General features: G+C 34.9%; 1 protein-coding gene across 4 annotated transcripts in view; it reads left to right on the forward strand.

Moving 5' to 3' along the window:
* Positions 1-18,829, forward strand: part of LOC145662449 (proton-coupled amino acid transporter-like protein pathetic) — a 124,236-nt gene that overhangs the window by 26,419 nt on the left and 78,988 nt on the right. Inside the window, exon 1 of one of the 4 annotated variants that reach the window (XM_081728033.1) lies at positions 12,345-12,473. The exons of 2 other annotated variants lie outside the window; for them this stretch is intronic. Coding sequence is in view for 1 of the 2 variants with exons in the window: in XM_081728032.1 (XP_081584158.1) it covers positions 12,772-12,795 (24 nt within the window). In the remaining variant the exon portion in view is untranslated. One more of the 4 variants, XM_081728032.1, reaches the window with a different exon arrangement.

Here is an 18,829-nt window from a genome sequence, read left to right on the forward strand (position 1 = left end):
ACAATAACGATACAGTTTTCGAGCATTTGAATGAGAACTGGACAATCTACACAAAATTTGGAATCGACCAGCGAAAACGGCACGTTTCTAGCACATGAGGTTTTCGAGATCTCATTGTCGAAAGGATTGTGGACAAACATATAAACCTAGCATTTTAATATATAGGCTAGCTGAACCTGCGCCCTCTACACAGCACATCATTTTCGCATATGAGCATATATCCTTCTCATTTCTCACATCCGTACATGTCCCTCTACACACACAAGTGAAAGAAGTCTTGAAAAAGATCGGCAAGGCGTATCATAAAGGGGAGATTTTATCGATTATTTTTTTCTCAATATCTCACACCGTTTGCAAGAATTGAGCCTACTTCCGGTTGGAGTTTTTAATTCATGCATGACCAGTGCTTTCTTTCTTCTTGCATGCAGTATGCAATAAGCAAATACATTACATACACAATTAATTATAATGGCAGTTATATATGGTGTTCATTGGGCAAAACACTACAAAAATAAAGATTCATCTTACTGCTTAGACTGGAGAAATGGTTATCGTTCCTTTTTCATTATTTGGCAATGAAACAAACCCCTGAGACGTATGCAACCTCTGTATACAACAGTGTCGTGTTGGAATGTATAATGCGTAGGATACGATGCTTTAGTTTTTTTAATTTCAACTCTTCCAGTGTACCCTAAAAAGTAATAAAGAAATAGTGGCCATGTTTTTTAAATGTTCAATTAGAACTGGATAATCTACGCAAAATTTCCAATCGATCAGTGAAAACGTCATCTTTCTAGAGCCTGTAGTTTCCGAGATCTCGTTGTCAAAATGATTGACCACAAACATATAAACGTCCACAACATAGAGTTTAATTTGTTTAAAGTACTCGCACTTAAAATGTTTGTCTCTGTTTCACGTGAAATCACACATAACCATAAATGAAAGATTTGAAAACCAAAGTTATAGGTTGGAGCTCAGTCGCTTTTAATTGATATTGTAGCATTTTAATAGATCGATCGATCGATTAACAACATCGAACTGAACAAAATGAGACACCTGAGGACAAATTCTTATGCGTAGTTCTCGAGATAATTGAAAAAATATAGTGCTAAATATGATGTCGTTGCCAATAAAAAATCGATAGTTTTATTTTTGGAACAATTTATTGATTTGTTTATGTACTGCTTATGTAAAATAAGACATTCTAAACTAATAGATTGTATCTCTACTGGTGGTACTTTTTGTGTTCAGTGGTAGATCTAGCCCAGCCTAGCATTTTGAGTGACAAAAAATAATTTTAGCTATATATATATATATATATATATATATATATATATATATATATATATATATATATATATATATATATATATATATATATATATATATATATATATATATAAGATTTATAGTCAACTTATGATTAGTCTGGATTGTGGCTGCCCCCCAGTTTTTACTTTATAGATCTGCCACTATATGTGTTCTCCAATCGGTGACATATATGCTTCTAACAGTGACACATTCACACACACACACACACTACGTTTAATTAAGAAAGATAACACACAACAAATTTCCAGGCCCAAATTTAAATTGAAAACAAATCTTCATTAGTCCCAGGACCTGCCGAAAGGCAGAATACTTAATAATAATAATAAATGTTACAAGGGCTCAACGAATATTTTTAACCGACGTAATCAGACGTAGAAAGGAGGTTATCAGTTTGACTTGTATGTATATATGTTCGCGTTTATATGGATAAATCGTTGGTTATATTTGGATGCGGTTTTCACTAATCGAATAAGCTGTTCCCAGAAAAGGTTCTTAAGTATAAGAATATTTGAAAATGTTTTGACAATTAATTAATTATTGTAATTGTTTATTTCAAAGATGGAGTGAATTAGTTCTATTTTAATTCATTGTATCCTGTATGTTATGCAGCCCCGCGTGTTTTTGAGTACTTTGGGTTGCTCACCAACTAGGGATAAGTATTTTTCTGGTTGGAATCAGTCTCTTTTTTAGTCGATAAAGATGTAAACGGAAATAACCGACTTTAAAAACACTAAAAGCAGAGAGAAAAATTTTAAAAAAGAATGAACCGATTTAAGGAAAAGTACTAAAAAAGCAATAACAGTAAAGCTTTTAAAAACAGAAAATAGGTTATTACTATTATCTAGCCAACCATATTAATGCGTCATAAAATCATCAGCCATATAATTTTAGATTAGGAATTGATTTCTTCAACTACATGACTTAATATATATATATGGCACATAAAAGCAGTTTAATTATATCTTTAAAAGATTTTTGCATATATCTATTTTTCTTGCGCAAAGAACAAGATATTTCAGCGAATCTTTCTATACTGCTTTCTGGTCAGGGGGTATACATTATGGAAAGTTGTAATTTGGTTTAGGAAATACGTATATATGCTGGCGACATTTCATACCATTGATATATTTTATAATTTGTAATAACTTGTAAAATTTAGTAATATTAGTACTTTCAAATTAGAGGGGGAAAACCCTGACAGAGAATCCTGGTTCTCCAGGTTGGGGGTTGACGATAGGTAGGCAGCCGATTGTAAAAACATTTGCCACATCAAATATGTTTAATATGTATTCCCAATAAAAATTAAATAAGGTGTTTGAAAGCTTCTGGAGGGCAGTTTATCGAGATCGTTGGTAAAAGTAATATTCAAACCGGAAGAAGTATAAATCACCACTTCCGGTTTTCACATTTGTCACTAAATAATAAAAAAACTGTAATACATGATGAGAAGCAATTTTCTGCAATTTATTAATCGTTCCATGAATATACTTCATCTCCATCCCTTTCTCTCTACTAAGACCGGAAGTGATTGAAATCCACTACAATTTCCGGTTTCAATATTGGTCTACAAAACAATCAGAGATAATGAGAAACTGTTTTTAAATTGATTTAGCGTTCTAAGAATAGATACAATTTTCTCTCTTATCCCTTTATTCAAACCGGAAGTGGCAGAGATCAACCTCTTCCGGTCTTAACGCCGATCACTATAGAATAAGAACGGAGTAAGAAGCGCTTACTGTAATCAATTAAGCATCAGGTCAATATATTCCATCTCCACTCTAATCTCTCTACTAAAGCCGGAAGTGCTGGTTTCAAGTGGTTTCAATACTAATTGAGAACATATCACGCAAGGGAAACCAAACTCCTTCACGTGCTATACATATAACACTGCTACTTCTTTAAATTATATATTATCTTAAATTTTTGTGAAGAACACATACAGTTTAAACCCACTGTAAACACACCTCGAACAAAGCGGTTTTGCATATTGGTAACCTTTCTTGTTCCCGCTTTATGTAAGGTATTCCTGTACTCGCTATCGTAATTATAATAATATATATTTTTTAAATTTTTATGTCGCAGACAATACGTTATTTTTATGTTTTCTTCCTGAAGTTATTTACACTCTTAATCTGCATACTTCATTCACTTTAACGTTGAAATGCTCACACTCGTGTTATGCTGTGAGCGGCCTATATAAAAGACTAATTCACTTTCAAGAGAAAAATATCTTTTCACGATTTTCAATAATCACTGTTAAAAAGTGCAAAACCCTCAGAATTGTCAAGTCGATTATCACCGTTCACACTAAGTGTGATTTGGCAATTTTCTGGTCACAAGTTTTGAGACATGACTCGGAATATTAAACATTAGGCTACTACGTTCAAGGTTATTTTCCCAAAACGTAATGGTAATTGTAAACACTTGACTTCGACGCTGCATATGGCAAATAATATGAGCTGAACTTCGATGAATGATCATTCTAAAAGTTATTAGACTTCATTTTATTACTAACTGACCGAATGTTACTTGGAATTAACAAGATTAGCGAGAATAAACAAACTGGCTTGTTGCAATGGATTTGACCGTTAAACATGGCTTAATCCAAGTTCAAGAATTTGTGCCTCGTGCTTGCATACTACATACATTATCTGCAAAATACAGTTATGTAAGGTAAGTAAAACTTTTTTGTATTGTTTGGACGAAAAAGTAGGGTTTTGTAAGTTCGTCTAATACCACGGAAGCAAGTTTGAACCATTTTTGTCTGAAAATGTGATACTTCCTTTAAACCCAGTGGGATCACTTTTTCCTCAGATTTCTTGGTTTTAACCCTTTGGAGACGAGCGTAGGATATAAAGACACAGCCGATCATTCCGTTGAGGACGTATTTGGTATATAAACGCAGCATCTGGGCGGAGAAGGATAGGTGCTTGTAAGCCTTATTTGCGTTTAATTTGTCAATTCAATACCCAATCATAGGCGTGGATGGCTTTTAAGGCATTCCCTTTTTTGCCTCTTTGTAGAAAATCTTATTTAAAATAGCTGTTTCTGATGGTTTAGTACATTCACTGCTGCTCGTAAAACTTGGAACACCAAAAAGACCTCCATATGGATACTGCACTGCCCACATGAGCGATCCGATAAACTGATCCCAGCTAACTGGGAAAAAGGCTTAGAAGAATATACAGTATATTCAGGGCCGGATCCAGGATTGTCTGAAGGGGGCTGGGTGCACCAATAACTACCAAAATAACCAATTACACTGAAACTCTTCAAAGTGACATGTGACAATATTCTTTACCCCTGACAACACTGATGCATAGAACGGAGGAAAGTTTTAAAGAGGGTGGTAAGTATTATGCAGGGGGAAAAATGTTCTCTCCTCCTGGCTTCCGTTTTCTTTCGTACTTGACAAATGTTATATTGTTTTGCTTGGTGAATCCTTTTCCTTCAACCTTTAGAAAAACCACTTAAACTATTGTTTTTGCAAAGCTCTACTTTCTTCTACGCCTCAAATGGAAATATGATGGCAGAAAGTTTCGGAAAGTGTTGCTATTTTCACTGCTAGCTTCTCATTATAGATAGTTTATATTTACAACAACGAAGGGAGTGCACGTGCACCTTTGCACTCTCCCTAAATCCGGCCCTGAGTATATTATATATATACAGGATGTATGTGTGTGTGGAGTCTAATATTCAATTAAGCTTACTTTTAAATCTAATATTTCAATCCACTGAAATAAATGTGAGTGACATGGAAAACCTGATCCTTCTAAAACTTGAAACTACCTGAAAAGAGTTGCTATCAACCAGCGAGTGTTACACTAATAAATAATATAGAATAAATCCAAGGAGCGTTAAATAATATTTTTGAGGATCACTGTAGCACAGTACTATAGTAGACCACTCAACTCTACCACGAGAGGTCCCTGATTCGATCACAGGCCACGCGAGTTTGTGGTGGACTAATATGTCATGTCCATGGGCCTTCTTGCATTTTTCTAGCTTCCTCGCACATTCTCATTCCACTAATTCTTTCATTATCTTTTACTTTCACTAATCATCTGTCTCATTTAGCCTAAAGGTATAACTGTAGGTTGAAAAACTAAAAACTTTATTTCATCTAAAACCACCTGAAACAATTTATTAGTATCAACATCCGTTACTGGTAAAGAATATAGGATAAGGTCGACAATCGTTAAGTAACACAGGTATTTTCTGTTTCAGATTTTTATTTAAAAAAGGTTTTTTCAAAATGTTGTATGAACCAGGGGCGGATCCAGGACGGACTTCTGGGGGGGGGGCGGTGGGTTATAATACTGGTACTTAGAGATACTTTTAAGAGCGTCAAACTCGGGGATGGGTTTTATTTATAAAAAAGTTTCCTCTTCTGGGGGCAATCGCCCCGATCGCCCCCCTGGATCCGCCTCTGGCATGAACATGAATAAACCTTTTGATTCCGAAAAAGTCTGTTTTCTTACTTTCATAACAAGATAATGCAATACGCCTTCTTTCCGCTTTTAGATCAGTAAATGTCAAGCTTAATGAAGCAAGGGTTGAAACTAGGCAACAGGAAACTATTTATGTAGACTAGAAGCGTCTGTTGTCAGGAAAGAAAGAAAGAAAAATGGAAACAAAAAAGTAGATACAGACAAGACTTGATATTGATATGTAAAGTAGAAAACGGAGGCGGATAACAATAGGTCATTTCAGTGTGAAAAAGGTAGAATAAGAGGGAAAAACAAAAGAAAGGTTATGGAGCTGTGATATTTCCAGAAAAAAAAATTACGTAATATGATTCCTCCTGGGATTCATAAATAATAAAAAGCTCTTCAACGGTGTTCGCTTTCCATCCATGAATGAAGACGAATTATGCATTTAGAATGTGATGAAAAGGATTAATAAAGGCAAAGAAGAACGTCGACATTCCAGGAAAAAGAGATATCAAACGCGAAATATAGCCTTGAAATGAAAAATGAGGCTTTGCATTCCCTACGCGACTACATAATCATATTTCAAGATACCTAACCAAACCATAACTCATTTATTCAACCTGCTACGCAAGTAGAATGCAATTGAATTTAATATATTCTGTCTGGTTAACGATTCGTGGTTGTTATATGTATAGTGTCCAAGGACACCTATAGAAAATCTAGGCTGTACATTCTTAATTGATACAACAGTATGTTGAGATGCTAGTTGATCCCATGCGGAATTTGACAATAGAAGGAAGGGTACTCATTTCGTTTTCCAGAAGACAGACAGGTCATGACATTTAATATGAACAAGTAAATCGCGGATGCTAATTCCAAAATCTAAAGTCCGTTAGTCGATAGTTCTTACTGTTATCGAGAAACAAGGTGCATTACATACCTGCAGATGAGAGGACACACCTACACTTTTCATGTTAGGAGTCTATATCTTTGTTTGTTGTGTTATGATACTGTTAAAGTGATTATTGGAATTTTAAGTAGAAAGTGGAAACGAAACAGAAAACCACCACACAAAGTAATGCATTCCGATATTAGAAGGACTACATATAAAGTACAATAAAATTTCTGATGTTGACCCATCATCATCAGTAGCTCAGTGGTAGTGTGCTTCCCTCTGGTGCGTTGAATCCCTCGTTTGATCACAGTTAGCGTCAAGTCGGAGTTCTGGTAAAAATCACCATCGCGTGAGTTGTACACTCCGCATCAAAAATTGCGACATCTAACGCCGTGCAGTTAGGCCATCCAATATACACCTTCTTATCCCATAATTGTATCTGGTAAAGAGACCCTCTCTCTCTCCTCCTTTCCTCTCTCCCATACTAAAATCAGCAAACAACATGAGCGCAATTCTAATTTCAAAATATTAGTATCGGTATAATGAAAGAGTAAAACCGAGATTAAACAAAATTCATAAGTTGCTGTAGGGAGAAACTTAAACACACACAATGATAAATTGAAACCAATGGGTGTCTATTACACAGAGGTTCAGAAGTGAGACAGAGAGAGAGAGAGAGAGAGAGAGAGAGAGAGAAAGGGAGAGGGGAGAAAACGAAAAGGGAGAAGAAACGAAAATTTGGAATTTAAATGTAGTAAGAAAAGATCCTAACATTATAAAGTTCCATTTGCAGAAATCCAACAGTAATATAGAAATAACGTTTGCTTTTTATATATATTTTTATGGCTATTCGAATATATAGAGGATCCTTGAAACATTCATTAAGTCACTTTTCAACTAGGTGGTCAAATAAAATACTCAATTTCCAGTAGAACTGTAGATCTCCGAGACACATTTAAGATAATTTCAAAAGTTTAACACATATGCTTTGTTTCCGAGTGATTCGGTTGCAAATTCGGAAGTGTTCACTGGACGTACTGATCTGAAACACTTCTAATAAACCCAGTAGGTAGCGTAGGTCATACCTGATATTCCAGACTACTAATGCAAACTAAACAAAGAAAAAAGAAAGAAAAAAATTGAATGAGTGCTATTTTACTGCTAATTTTCTATCAGAAACAGGCTATAGAACTCATTAAAAGTGCAAAAGTACGCGTATAATAATAATAATAATAATAATAATAATAATAATAATAATAATAATAATAATAATAATAATAATAATAATAATAATAATAATAATAATAATAATAATAAGTGACAACTATAAAGTGAAGGTAAACATTTATTATTATTATTATTATTCCATTAAATTTTATTTAGTTCAATATATCTTTTTGATTTTCTTGAAAAACTGATTATGGCCTTTAACTAATTAAAGGTGAAGGGACTGATAAAATAAATGTTTACCGATATCACGCCTTCACTCTGGTGCGTGATTAAATTAATATTTCATTATTGGATACTTCTAGACACATTACACTATTAATTAATAGCTTTTAACCGTAGTTGTATATTCAGTTCAGTTACGCTATAGTCATTCTAGCAAAACATTTCACACATCAATTTTTAAAAATATTTAATAAGAAATGTTGTGAACATACGCGTTAAAAAATATTACAACAATTTCAACCGGCGAAAAAAAATCAACTGTGTTCTTTCGAAATCGAATTTTCATTATAGTTTTGTGGATTGTTACCCCCAGGAGTAAAAGAGATCTGAAAAGGTAGGGGTACGCATAACCTCACGCCGACCTTCGTACCTGTCTTTGTCTATTGCAATTTTTAGGAAGTGGAGGGAGGCTATAGATATTTTCTTGGAAGTGGGAAATGCCATCCCCCTGGGTCCCTCTTACTTTTACCCCTGATTGGTTACTCTCAGTTTTAAACACGTTCTATGAGAGCAGAAGTTTTGTGCCGAATCACTTTTTGGTCTGAAACTTTATTTCTATGATTTCCGCCTTCGGCAAGATGATTAAAAAAAAAAAAAAAGGAATCCTTACAAAATTATAGTATTTTTCCATTCAGAATAACAAGATAGGCTATATGAATAGGGACTCAAAAGTTTCTGTTCATGCTGGTCTTTAGAAAATAACGAAACTCCTACATTGATCGGTCAAACAAGAAAGGAACTCACTCCTTACGATAGTTTTATTTCTCTAAAATAAAAGAATTCCAACAAATATTATATTCATTCGTTGGTTTGATTTGAGCTTAACGTATCTTACAGCAACGAGGCTAAATCAGACATGGATCCACAGCTTTACATAGGATCCAGATCGCATGAGTTCCCGGCGGGAACGGAATCCGGGTCTCCTACGCCGAAAGCGCTTACGCTAACCATATACAGGGTGGCCCAAAAGTAGTTATACAGTACTGTACTGATCAGGTCGTTACATTTTATCCAATTTCTTATTGTTATCCTTCAGGTAGACTTAGTTTCTTTATTATTTGCTCATAATTTGTTTTGACTTACATCTTAAGCTCGGAAGAGCCGAAGCAAATAAACCCATAAAGTAGAATGTTATAGTTGATCAATGCAGACATGTATACCTACTTTAGGGCCACCATGTATAATCAGAAGCAAGTTCATTGATGACTCGTATGCATGTGCAATATTGCCAATTGAGAAAATAGAAACGTCGCAGAATAATGTCGTTGTGATAACTTATCTCATAAATTGTTTAGGAAATATTATCACAGACATGAGACACGCAGCATGCAATAAACAAATAATAGAACACTTCTTGTCGGTAAGAAATAATTGTTTAACTACTTGATATTAAAGATTATGATATGAGATCATGATATGAATCTTTCATACGTGAGTATGTGCTTCTAAGTCATATAAGACAGTACATTTACTATTGTGAGTGAAAAAATGTAATATTTATGTAGTTGTGCATTACATACAATAATTACTATTTATTTACATTTCATTTCAAACATTACAAATGCTTCATAGGAGAAATAACAAAGTAAAAGATACCACTACACTACATCCTATATTATTTATTTGTTTACGGCTTTATCTGTCAAGAGTCCGCATAGCGACATACTATTTGGTTATGTCAAAGTGCGATAATAATATAAATTATTATAAAAGTAGTCTGTCAGTTTCCCTCCGGTACAATTATTTGGTAGTGGCAACACTGTTAAAGTGAGTTCAGTCCCGTAGGTGAAATTCTCCGTTATATATATATATATTTGAGTGTATTTGTGACTTCATAGTTCTTGAATCTCTATCGATCTTGATCAAATGAGTTTCGGACATGGGATATTTTTTATCATTTTACTTTGACGGTGCAGATTAGGAGAGAGGAAGGGGGGAGATACTTTAAAATGATCGAAAATGACCGATATTAGTATCGAATCCATAGTCTTCGGAGTCGCTGAGACGAACAGTGACACTTCCGTTGCAGTTTAGATCCAAATTCAGCCCTTTATGTCCTTTATATATTCTCCCCGTGCGAAGAACGGGGATTCTGTTAGTACCTTATAAAACCAATGGTTCTCAACCATTTGTTGGTTATGGCACAATAGTGTACCTGCAGCTCTCGAAAGTTTATGTTGGCAATGAATATTTCTGGGGAAGAAATGCTCTTAGATCTTTAAAATAATTTTCATGTTCTTTTTTAAATATATTGAACTAGCAGCGTTCACCCCGCTTCGCTGCGGTCACCCCGGAACGCAATAAACTTTGTTACTTAGATAATTTTTACTTTTTCGCTTTCAAATTGCAGTAAATGTTAAAATTATAGCGCCTGTCATTTATGTTAACCCGCCGAGTCACATGGTCATGCGGGTTGCATATAAATACGTTTATTTTTACCTATGATGAACTAATAACAAAGGATTTGTACGTATGGACACTTGAATGGTCAATTATCTCAAGACACTGGTAATTAAAAATTAAAGTGATATGATAAAAACCATCTAGGGTCCAAATCATAATAACCCCCCAAAAATGAAAGAAATTGGTTCAGCCGTATTAGCGTGATGAGTTCACAAAGGATTTGTGCGTTCTCTTTTATATATATAGATTATATGTCTTTTATTAATTTCTCATCTTTATTGTAACGTTGCCACGAAAATTGTGCTGCACACACACACACACACACACACACACACACACACACACACACACACACACACACACACACACACACACACACACACACATACACAAATTTTAAGACTCTCCCGCCGGGACCCAGAACCATGCGTATGTCAAAAGGGCCATCGCGGAAGTAAGTAACAACGGAGAGGTCTCCTATGATTACATTTTACATTTTTTCTTTCAAGTCAGAAGAGTGTTTTGAATAACGAAGCAAAAATCTATTACTTTAAAACAAATAGTAAATAATTATTTTAAGACATCAATTTGTACTTCCAATGTTAACCAATACCTATTTTGTTTTCATTACTTGAGGAAGGGCCTGTGAAGAATATGGGATGAAAATAAATGTTGGAAAGACAAAAGCCATGGTGATTAGAACGAAAGGGTCGATGTCAAATATATATAGAAGTAAGAGGGGAGAAAATAGAACAGGTGACTTATTTTCGATACCTGGATGGTATTGTTAGTCATGATATGAAGTGTGAACGTGAAATAAAAGCAAGGATAGGAATGGCAAAAGAAGTTTTTAGGAAGAAGAAGATGTTATTTTGTGGGACCCTGAATAAGAAGTTGACAAAAAGACTCATAAAATGTTTTGTGTGGAATATTGTGCTATATGGGTCAGAAACATGGACATTACGCCAAAATGATGAAAAACAAGTGGAAGCTTTCGAAATGTGGGTGTGGAGAAGAATGGAGAGAATTAGCTGGGTCGAGAGGAAAATGAATGAGACGGTATTAGAAATGGTGGGGAAAAAAGAATTTTAGATATATTACGGTAAGAACAGTAAGAGAAACTGGTTGGAACATTGGCTAAGAAGGAAATGTATAGAGAGTATGGTGGCAGGAAAGAGAGGGATGGGACGAAGGAGACTACAATTAATGGACGATATCCAAGCAGAAAAATCGTACGTGGAAACGAAGAGGTTAGTGGAAGACTGTGGAGCATGGAAGCTTTTCAGTTGCGGCAAGTGACCTGCCAATAATGGCAGATACCTATGATGATGATGATGATATACGAGTACATACGAATTATAGACGTGAAAAGTAGGAAATCTCAAGATATCTATGAGGAGTGATGATTTCAGGAGAAAATCTGTTAAGGATGATACCTTCGATCGTGCTCAGTATAGATCTCGTTTAAATTTGCAGTAATACGTTCACTCCCTGTTTATTGAAAACGTTCCTCCGGAGAAAATCTTCTGAATGCACCATTGGTTATGGGTTGTTTTTCTAGGCAACAAAACGCTAAGGAGCAACCTTGGGAACCCAATAACACTTCAATAACTTAGATTCCTTATCGTTTCATGTTGCGAAAGGTTAACAGGACTCTGAAAGTGATAAACTTTGACTACTGTTACAGTCTTTTGCGAAATTATTGAAAATTGATAATCAATCTGACCTCGGAACGTTCAGTTCATTGACTACACATACTAAGTTGACCTAAGTTGGTAAACTGTCTGTTGGGAATACAAAGAAACAAAGAAAATGCACAAAAAATATCTTTATTGCCGGATACAAAAGAAAAGTGAATAATAGTTCATATTGTACACATGACGCTGCATTATGTATCATCTGACACGTTCTACGAAGTACATAATGAACTACTAGTGATACCGGAAAACAAAGTATAGGTATGGACACTAACGTTGTCTGTTGAGAAAATTACGTAACGCAATGACGATTACGGTTATTCAATAAATTCTGGTCTTCTTTATGTATCAAGTGATTTCAACGCAATCCCCGGTCAGAGCAAGTGGTCATGTAGTGTTATGGACTATCATTTTTTTTAAAAAATTAAGTTGTGCTTTATTTTCGTACGTAATCTTTTCCATTTAACGTTTCTTCGTTATATATATATATATATATATAAAAATTGCTTTACTTGATTTATTGTTAGAGAAAAATTTCCCAAAGATTCACTGATACAACATGACAGAAGACAGCGAGAAGGATGTAAGTACAAATTTCTTGAATTCTTATCGAAATCTTCTAACAATGTGCATTTCCATATGCATACTTAGTTATCATTAACTTAAAAACAACAACAAGCACCTTACGCCATTACAGGTGCGCACCGAGATATTATTGTTGGGAAGGGTCTAATATTAGGTCTATGTAATATTCTGCACCTGAAGAAACGATAATTAATTATAAAATTCTTCCACCTATATTTTCAGAAAAAAATGATAGAACTAGATGGCTTTTTTTATAAGAGATAGAAAAATTAAATAAAAATGAAATCTTTCAGTTTACCATCCAACAATTATGACCTTTAGGCTAAGGGAGACGGATGATTAAAGCAAATGAATAATGAGGGAGGAATTGGTGGAAGAAGGGTGTACGAGGGTAGGTCAAAGCTTGTCCGCTAATTTTGACATAAGTCTTGTTACATTGTCTATACTGACCTCCTGTCCTCATTCATTTTACTGTTATGCTGGTGTGGTCATGCTATAAAAGTTTGACCCTAATTCTTCCATGCTGGTGTAGTCATGCTATAAAAGTTTGACCCTAATTCTTCCATGCTGGTGTAGTCATGCTATAAAAGTTTGATCCTAATTCCTCCATGCTGGTGTGGTCATGCTATGAAAGTTTGATCCTAATTCCTCCATGCTGTTGTGGTCATGCTATAAAAGTTTGATCCTAATTCCTCCTTGCTGGTGTGGTCATGCTATGAAAGTTTGATCCTAATTCCTCCATGCTGGTGTGGTCATGCTATAAAAGTTTGATCCTAATTCCTTCATGCTGGTGTGGTCATGCTATGAAAGTTTGATCCTAATTCCTCCATGCTGTTGTGGTCATGCTATAAAAGTTTGATCCTAATTCCTCCTTGCTGGTGTGGTCATGCTATGAAAGTTTGATCCTAATTCCTCCATGCTGGTGTGATCATGCTATAAAAGTTTGATCCTAATTCCTCCATTTGTCTTTCCTTTTCTTGCAAATAGATCATGGCCGCACAATTAGAAATTTGCACCAAAGAGGAACAACAAGCAGTGATCCGGTTTTCGTGGTTGGAAAATGTATTGGAACCATGACTAATTTCCAGACGATGTACCCTTCCATCAATAGTCACTCGTCTGTCTAACAGAACCATGTCTTTTCGTGCACGCTCAATATTGTCATCATTTATGGCCATAGATGGTTGTCTGACTCCTTCCTCGTGCGACCATTTTTGAATTTTTCAATCCATTCGTAGACACTACGTTGCAGAAGACACTGTTCCCATATTGTGCCGAAAGTTGTTGATGAATTGCGACCCCCTGATACACCTTCCGACCACAAAAACCGGATTATTGCTCGTTGTTCCTTTTTGGTGCAAACTTCTAATAGAGTGGCCATAATCTATCTGCAACAAAAGGAAGACAAATGAAGAAATTAGGATCAAAGTTTCATAGCATGACCATACAGCATAACAGCATAACAATAAAATAAACGAGGACAGAGTTCAGTATGGGTAATGTAAGAAGAGTTACGTCAAACTTGCGGATATTTTTTTGACTTACCCTCGTAAATCCGTTGAAATCCTGAATTCGTTTTTTTTTTCCACGATTACCATACTTTCTTCTCTTCTTTTGTCCTCGAAAGTAAAAAGATTGTTACTTCATTCCAGAGACACAGTATGTCCTCTAAACTTTATTGACCTCCTGTACCATTTGGTAGTGGATACACAACAGAAAGATCAAACTACTTTAATTTAACTGTACCTACCTTAACCCAAGAGCAGCATTCCGAAAATATTACAAGATTTTCTCTATAAATAATAATAGTTTTCTATCACAGATCTTGTTCCAGATTTAGTACTCCATTATTTTAGATGATTCTTCGAGGTTTTGGGTTGATCCAAATAGCATCTATACGAAAGTCAAAATACTACTGTGAGTTCGAGTTATGATCGGGACAACAGAATCAGGCAACCTTCTCCAGTCTTCTGAAGAGAAACGTTTATAGGGGGAGGGAGTGCATAGGAACATTTATCACGTATAGTGATAACGTAAAAAGCCATGTGAAGGTTAACCCCTTTCTAATAAGTTCTTCCTTTCTTCCCTCAATAACCCAATCAGGATTCACTATCGTTTTAATGAAAGGTAAAACTCTTATTTATAAGTTTACAAATATACTTGAAAATGTTGGGAACTAGAGACATTTCTCGTTAAATATTTCTAGTGAGGAACTTAAGAATTAGATTCTCTTATTGTGTTTCCATTCACTTGTTAATGAAAGCTATCGTTTTAAGAAAATCGACATTAGAAGGTAAGTATTTTAAATATACAGATATAATAGTTATAAATTAGCGAACTAAGGTATTTTAAATCTATATATATAAAAATGAAAGTGACTATGTATGTGACTTTATAACTCATGACCAATCTCGATCAAATTTTCGACATAGATTAGGTTCGGGCTTATGATGTTTTTTATAATTTCACTTCGACGGTACAGTATAGGGGATGAGGGAGGGGAATATATATACATATATAAAACTTAATAGCTAACTCTTGAACCACGCGACCGATCTAAATCAAATTTGCCACATAGATTAGGTTCGCGCCTGCAATGGTTTTTAACGTTTCACTTTTACGGTCCAAGTTAGGGGAGGAGAAGATATTTAAAAGTGATCGAAAATGACCGATATTGGTGCCGAATCCATATTTTTCGCGGTTGCTGAGATGAGCGATGACACTTCCGATGCCGTTTAAATCCAAATGCAACCCTTTATGTACAAAAAGAAACGTATTCTCCCCCTCCAAAGAACGGGTATTGTGCTGGTATCATATACATGGTAAATTTCATATATGATAGGCTTCTACGTTGTAATATATTTTTAGTTTGATTACGACTCGTATTGCTATCACATTTTAAAATTAGAATAGTGGGATAACACGTATAATATGCGCTCTCCCCATTGGCCTAGAAGCTATAGCGTGTGCCTTTGGTACACGTAGACCCGCTTTCGATTCCAGATCAGAGAACAAAAAGAATTAATTTTACAATCATTCACTTTCTCCTTTAGCCTATAGAAGATAAACGTGGGACGTTAAATGTTACGTCATGATGCCTTGGAGGATTAGAGAGGTGATGATAGGCATAATGAACGAAATGGTGAAATGAAGAGTGGGAGAAAACGCAACATGGGAAAATCCACACAATGGTAGTTGTCCACTACAAGACTCACTTGGCGCGAGCTGGGATTAAACCAAAGACCCCACAAACCAGAGGAGAGCGTTCTACCACTGACCTACTGCGGGCCTTCATGATGATGAGTCAAAACCAAAAAATGTTAGTGATCCAATGGGAGTAGAACCAGAAACCACGCACTACGAAGTAGTAAACGCTAACAATTTAACTAACCAGGTCAATAATTTTTTTGAAGACTTCAGCAATTGTTTCTTTCTATATGTTCTTACTCGCACCGCAGATGGTGCATTTTGATGCTTATGCTGACAAGAAAGAACTCCACTCCCCCCCCCCTAAAAAAATCAGTACATAACCAATTTGTTAAAATCTTATATATTGTGAAAGGGAATTTCTTGGAAGTAACATTTCTTCCTAACATGGCTGTATAATACTTGTGATAAATTATTTTTTTAAAAAGTGGTATCTGGAATTACAAATAGAATATACTGCATACAACCACTTTAACATTATAACGCAACAAACTAAAAAATGGAAGATGTATATTGACTTTTAGTGCTCTATCTTCTGGTAACCCTGTAAAGTAATGCAGAAAGGAACTCATACTTCCCTCTCGACAACTCTTTCAACCGATAACAACATATAAACACACAGCAGCGACTCCACAGAACAAGTACACAAACCCATCAGATAGATAATGCAGTAGGACCTCGATAATTCGAAGCTGAAGGGAATAAATAAAAATTCGAGTTATCTAGGTTTTCGAAAAACCAAGGTTCGACTTATCAAGATATCCACAACAAAAAATCTAGATAATGAGGTTCCGTGTTCCTCATGAAAAGCGACTATATAAAACTCTATAATTTGAAGTTCAATTCATTCAATCTCTATAAGTCGAAGTTTTATTCATTCAACCTCTGTAACTCGAAGTTTTATTTACTGAACCTCTATAACTCAAAGTTTTATTCTTTGAACCTCTATAACTCGAAGTTTAATTCATTCAACCTCTATAACTCGAAGTTTTATTCTTTGAACCTCTATAACTCGAAGTTTAAATCATTCAACCTTTATAACTCGAAGTTTTATTCTTTGAACCTCTATAACTCGAAGTTTAAATCATTCAACCTTTATAACTCGAAGTTTTATTCATTCAACCTCTATAACTCGAAGTTTTATTCTTTGAACCTCTATAACTCGAAGTTTTATTCATTGAACCTCTATAACTCGAAGTTTTATTCATTGAACCTCTATAACTCGAAGTTTTATTCATTGAACCTCTATAACTCGAAGTTTTATTCATTCAACCTCTATAACTCGAAGTTTTATTCTTTGAACCTCTATAACTCGAAGTTTAATTCATTCAACCTCTATAACTCGAAGTTTTATTCATTGAACCTCTATAACTCGAAGTTTAATTCATTGAACCTCTATAACTCGAAGTTTTATTCTTTAAACCTCTATAACTCGAAGTTTAATTTATTCAACCTTTATAACTCGAAGTTTTATTCATTCAACCTCTATAACTCGAAGTTTTATTCATTCAACCTCTATAACTCAAAGTTTTATTCATTGAACCTTTATAACTCGAAGTTTCATTCATACAATCTCTATAACTCGGAAGTTGTAAAACTTCTTTACATTAAATAAGATGACTAGTAAAAATAAAATATTAGACATGAATAAAACACAATTACAGGATACATTTGCAACAATGACAGGACTAGCAACAATGACAATTACGTAAATGCATAAAGCTAAAGTTTCTTGTTATCGAGGTCACATCAAGAGAAATTCGAATTATATAGAGGTAAACTTCAACTCGTAGAGATTCGAAATAGGAAAGTTCGAGTTACCGAGGAGTTTCTTTGTGGCTAAGCGGTTAGCGTACGGTCTTTGGCGTGGGAGACCCGGGTTCTATTCCGGTGAGAGCTTATGTGGTTCGAAATCTACGTTAATCAGTAGATCCAGTCTCATACAGCCTCGCTGTTAAAGGGAACGTTAAACTCACACTCAATTCAATTCAACTCAACTCGAATTACCGAAGTTTTTGAATACGATTATGAAACCCTTAAAATTCGACTTCTAATTTTTCAAGATTGAATTTTTTTAACATTCGAGTCACAAAGGTTATTTTAACATTGAGAGTTATGAAGAGTTCAAGGGGATGGAAGAAGTTCGATTTATCGAGGTCTATTTGGCTTGGCTTACTTTCTATATTTTGGTGTAGGCCTACTTCATTGTCTTTAACATATTTTCTCAAATTCAATAAAGTGAGATAAGCTAGCGAAGAGGTTCAATAATGTGGCATACTGAGCACGTGTCACGGAAAGACAATTATTTGGGTAAAAGGAATTTGTTGTTGAAACAGTAAGAAATTATTCAATAAAAGACGTGCAGATTAAGAATATAGGAACTACTTTTTAATTTTTTTCTTTTATCATTATTCTTCCTCTAAATAATATCCTAATGCACTCGAGACTCTTTATTTTCTTGGCACATGCCCCAATAATTGCGTGCAGATTGACAATACGCCTGCAAGTTAAAATACCATAAAAATGATCAACCATGAGAAAAGCACATATCAACCTATGCTAAGTGGTCACTGCAAGCAAAAATTAGGCTAGTACGTAGGTTAGGTTAAGGTATTTGGTAGGTTAGATTAGCGCAATAAGTTAAGTTGAATTACTGCTTCCATGTTGCATTTACGAGTACCTTAAATATGGGGTTCACAGTGCTACGGGTGCCTATAGCACTTGTAATGGTTTCACACTAGTAATCCTACACTTGTAAACAGAAAATACACAGTCAATATGCGAATTACAGATTGGCCGCCTACATAAATACATTCGTTAACATA

The sequence above is a fragment of the Thermobia domestica genome, chromosome 10, assembly GCF_964235325.1.
Source record: "Thermobia domestica chromosome 10, izTheDome1.hap1.1, whole genome shotgun sequence".
In the NCBI taxonomy this organism is placed as follows: Eukaryota; Metazoa; Arthropoda; class Insecta; order Zygentoma; family Lepismatidae; genus Thermobia; species Thermobia domestica.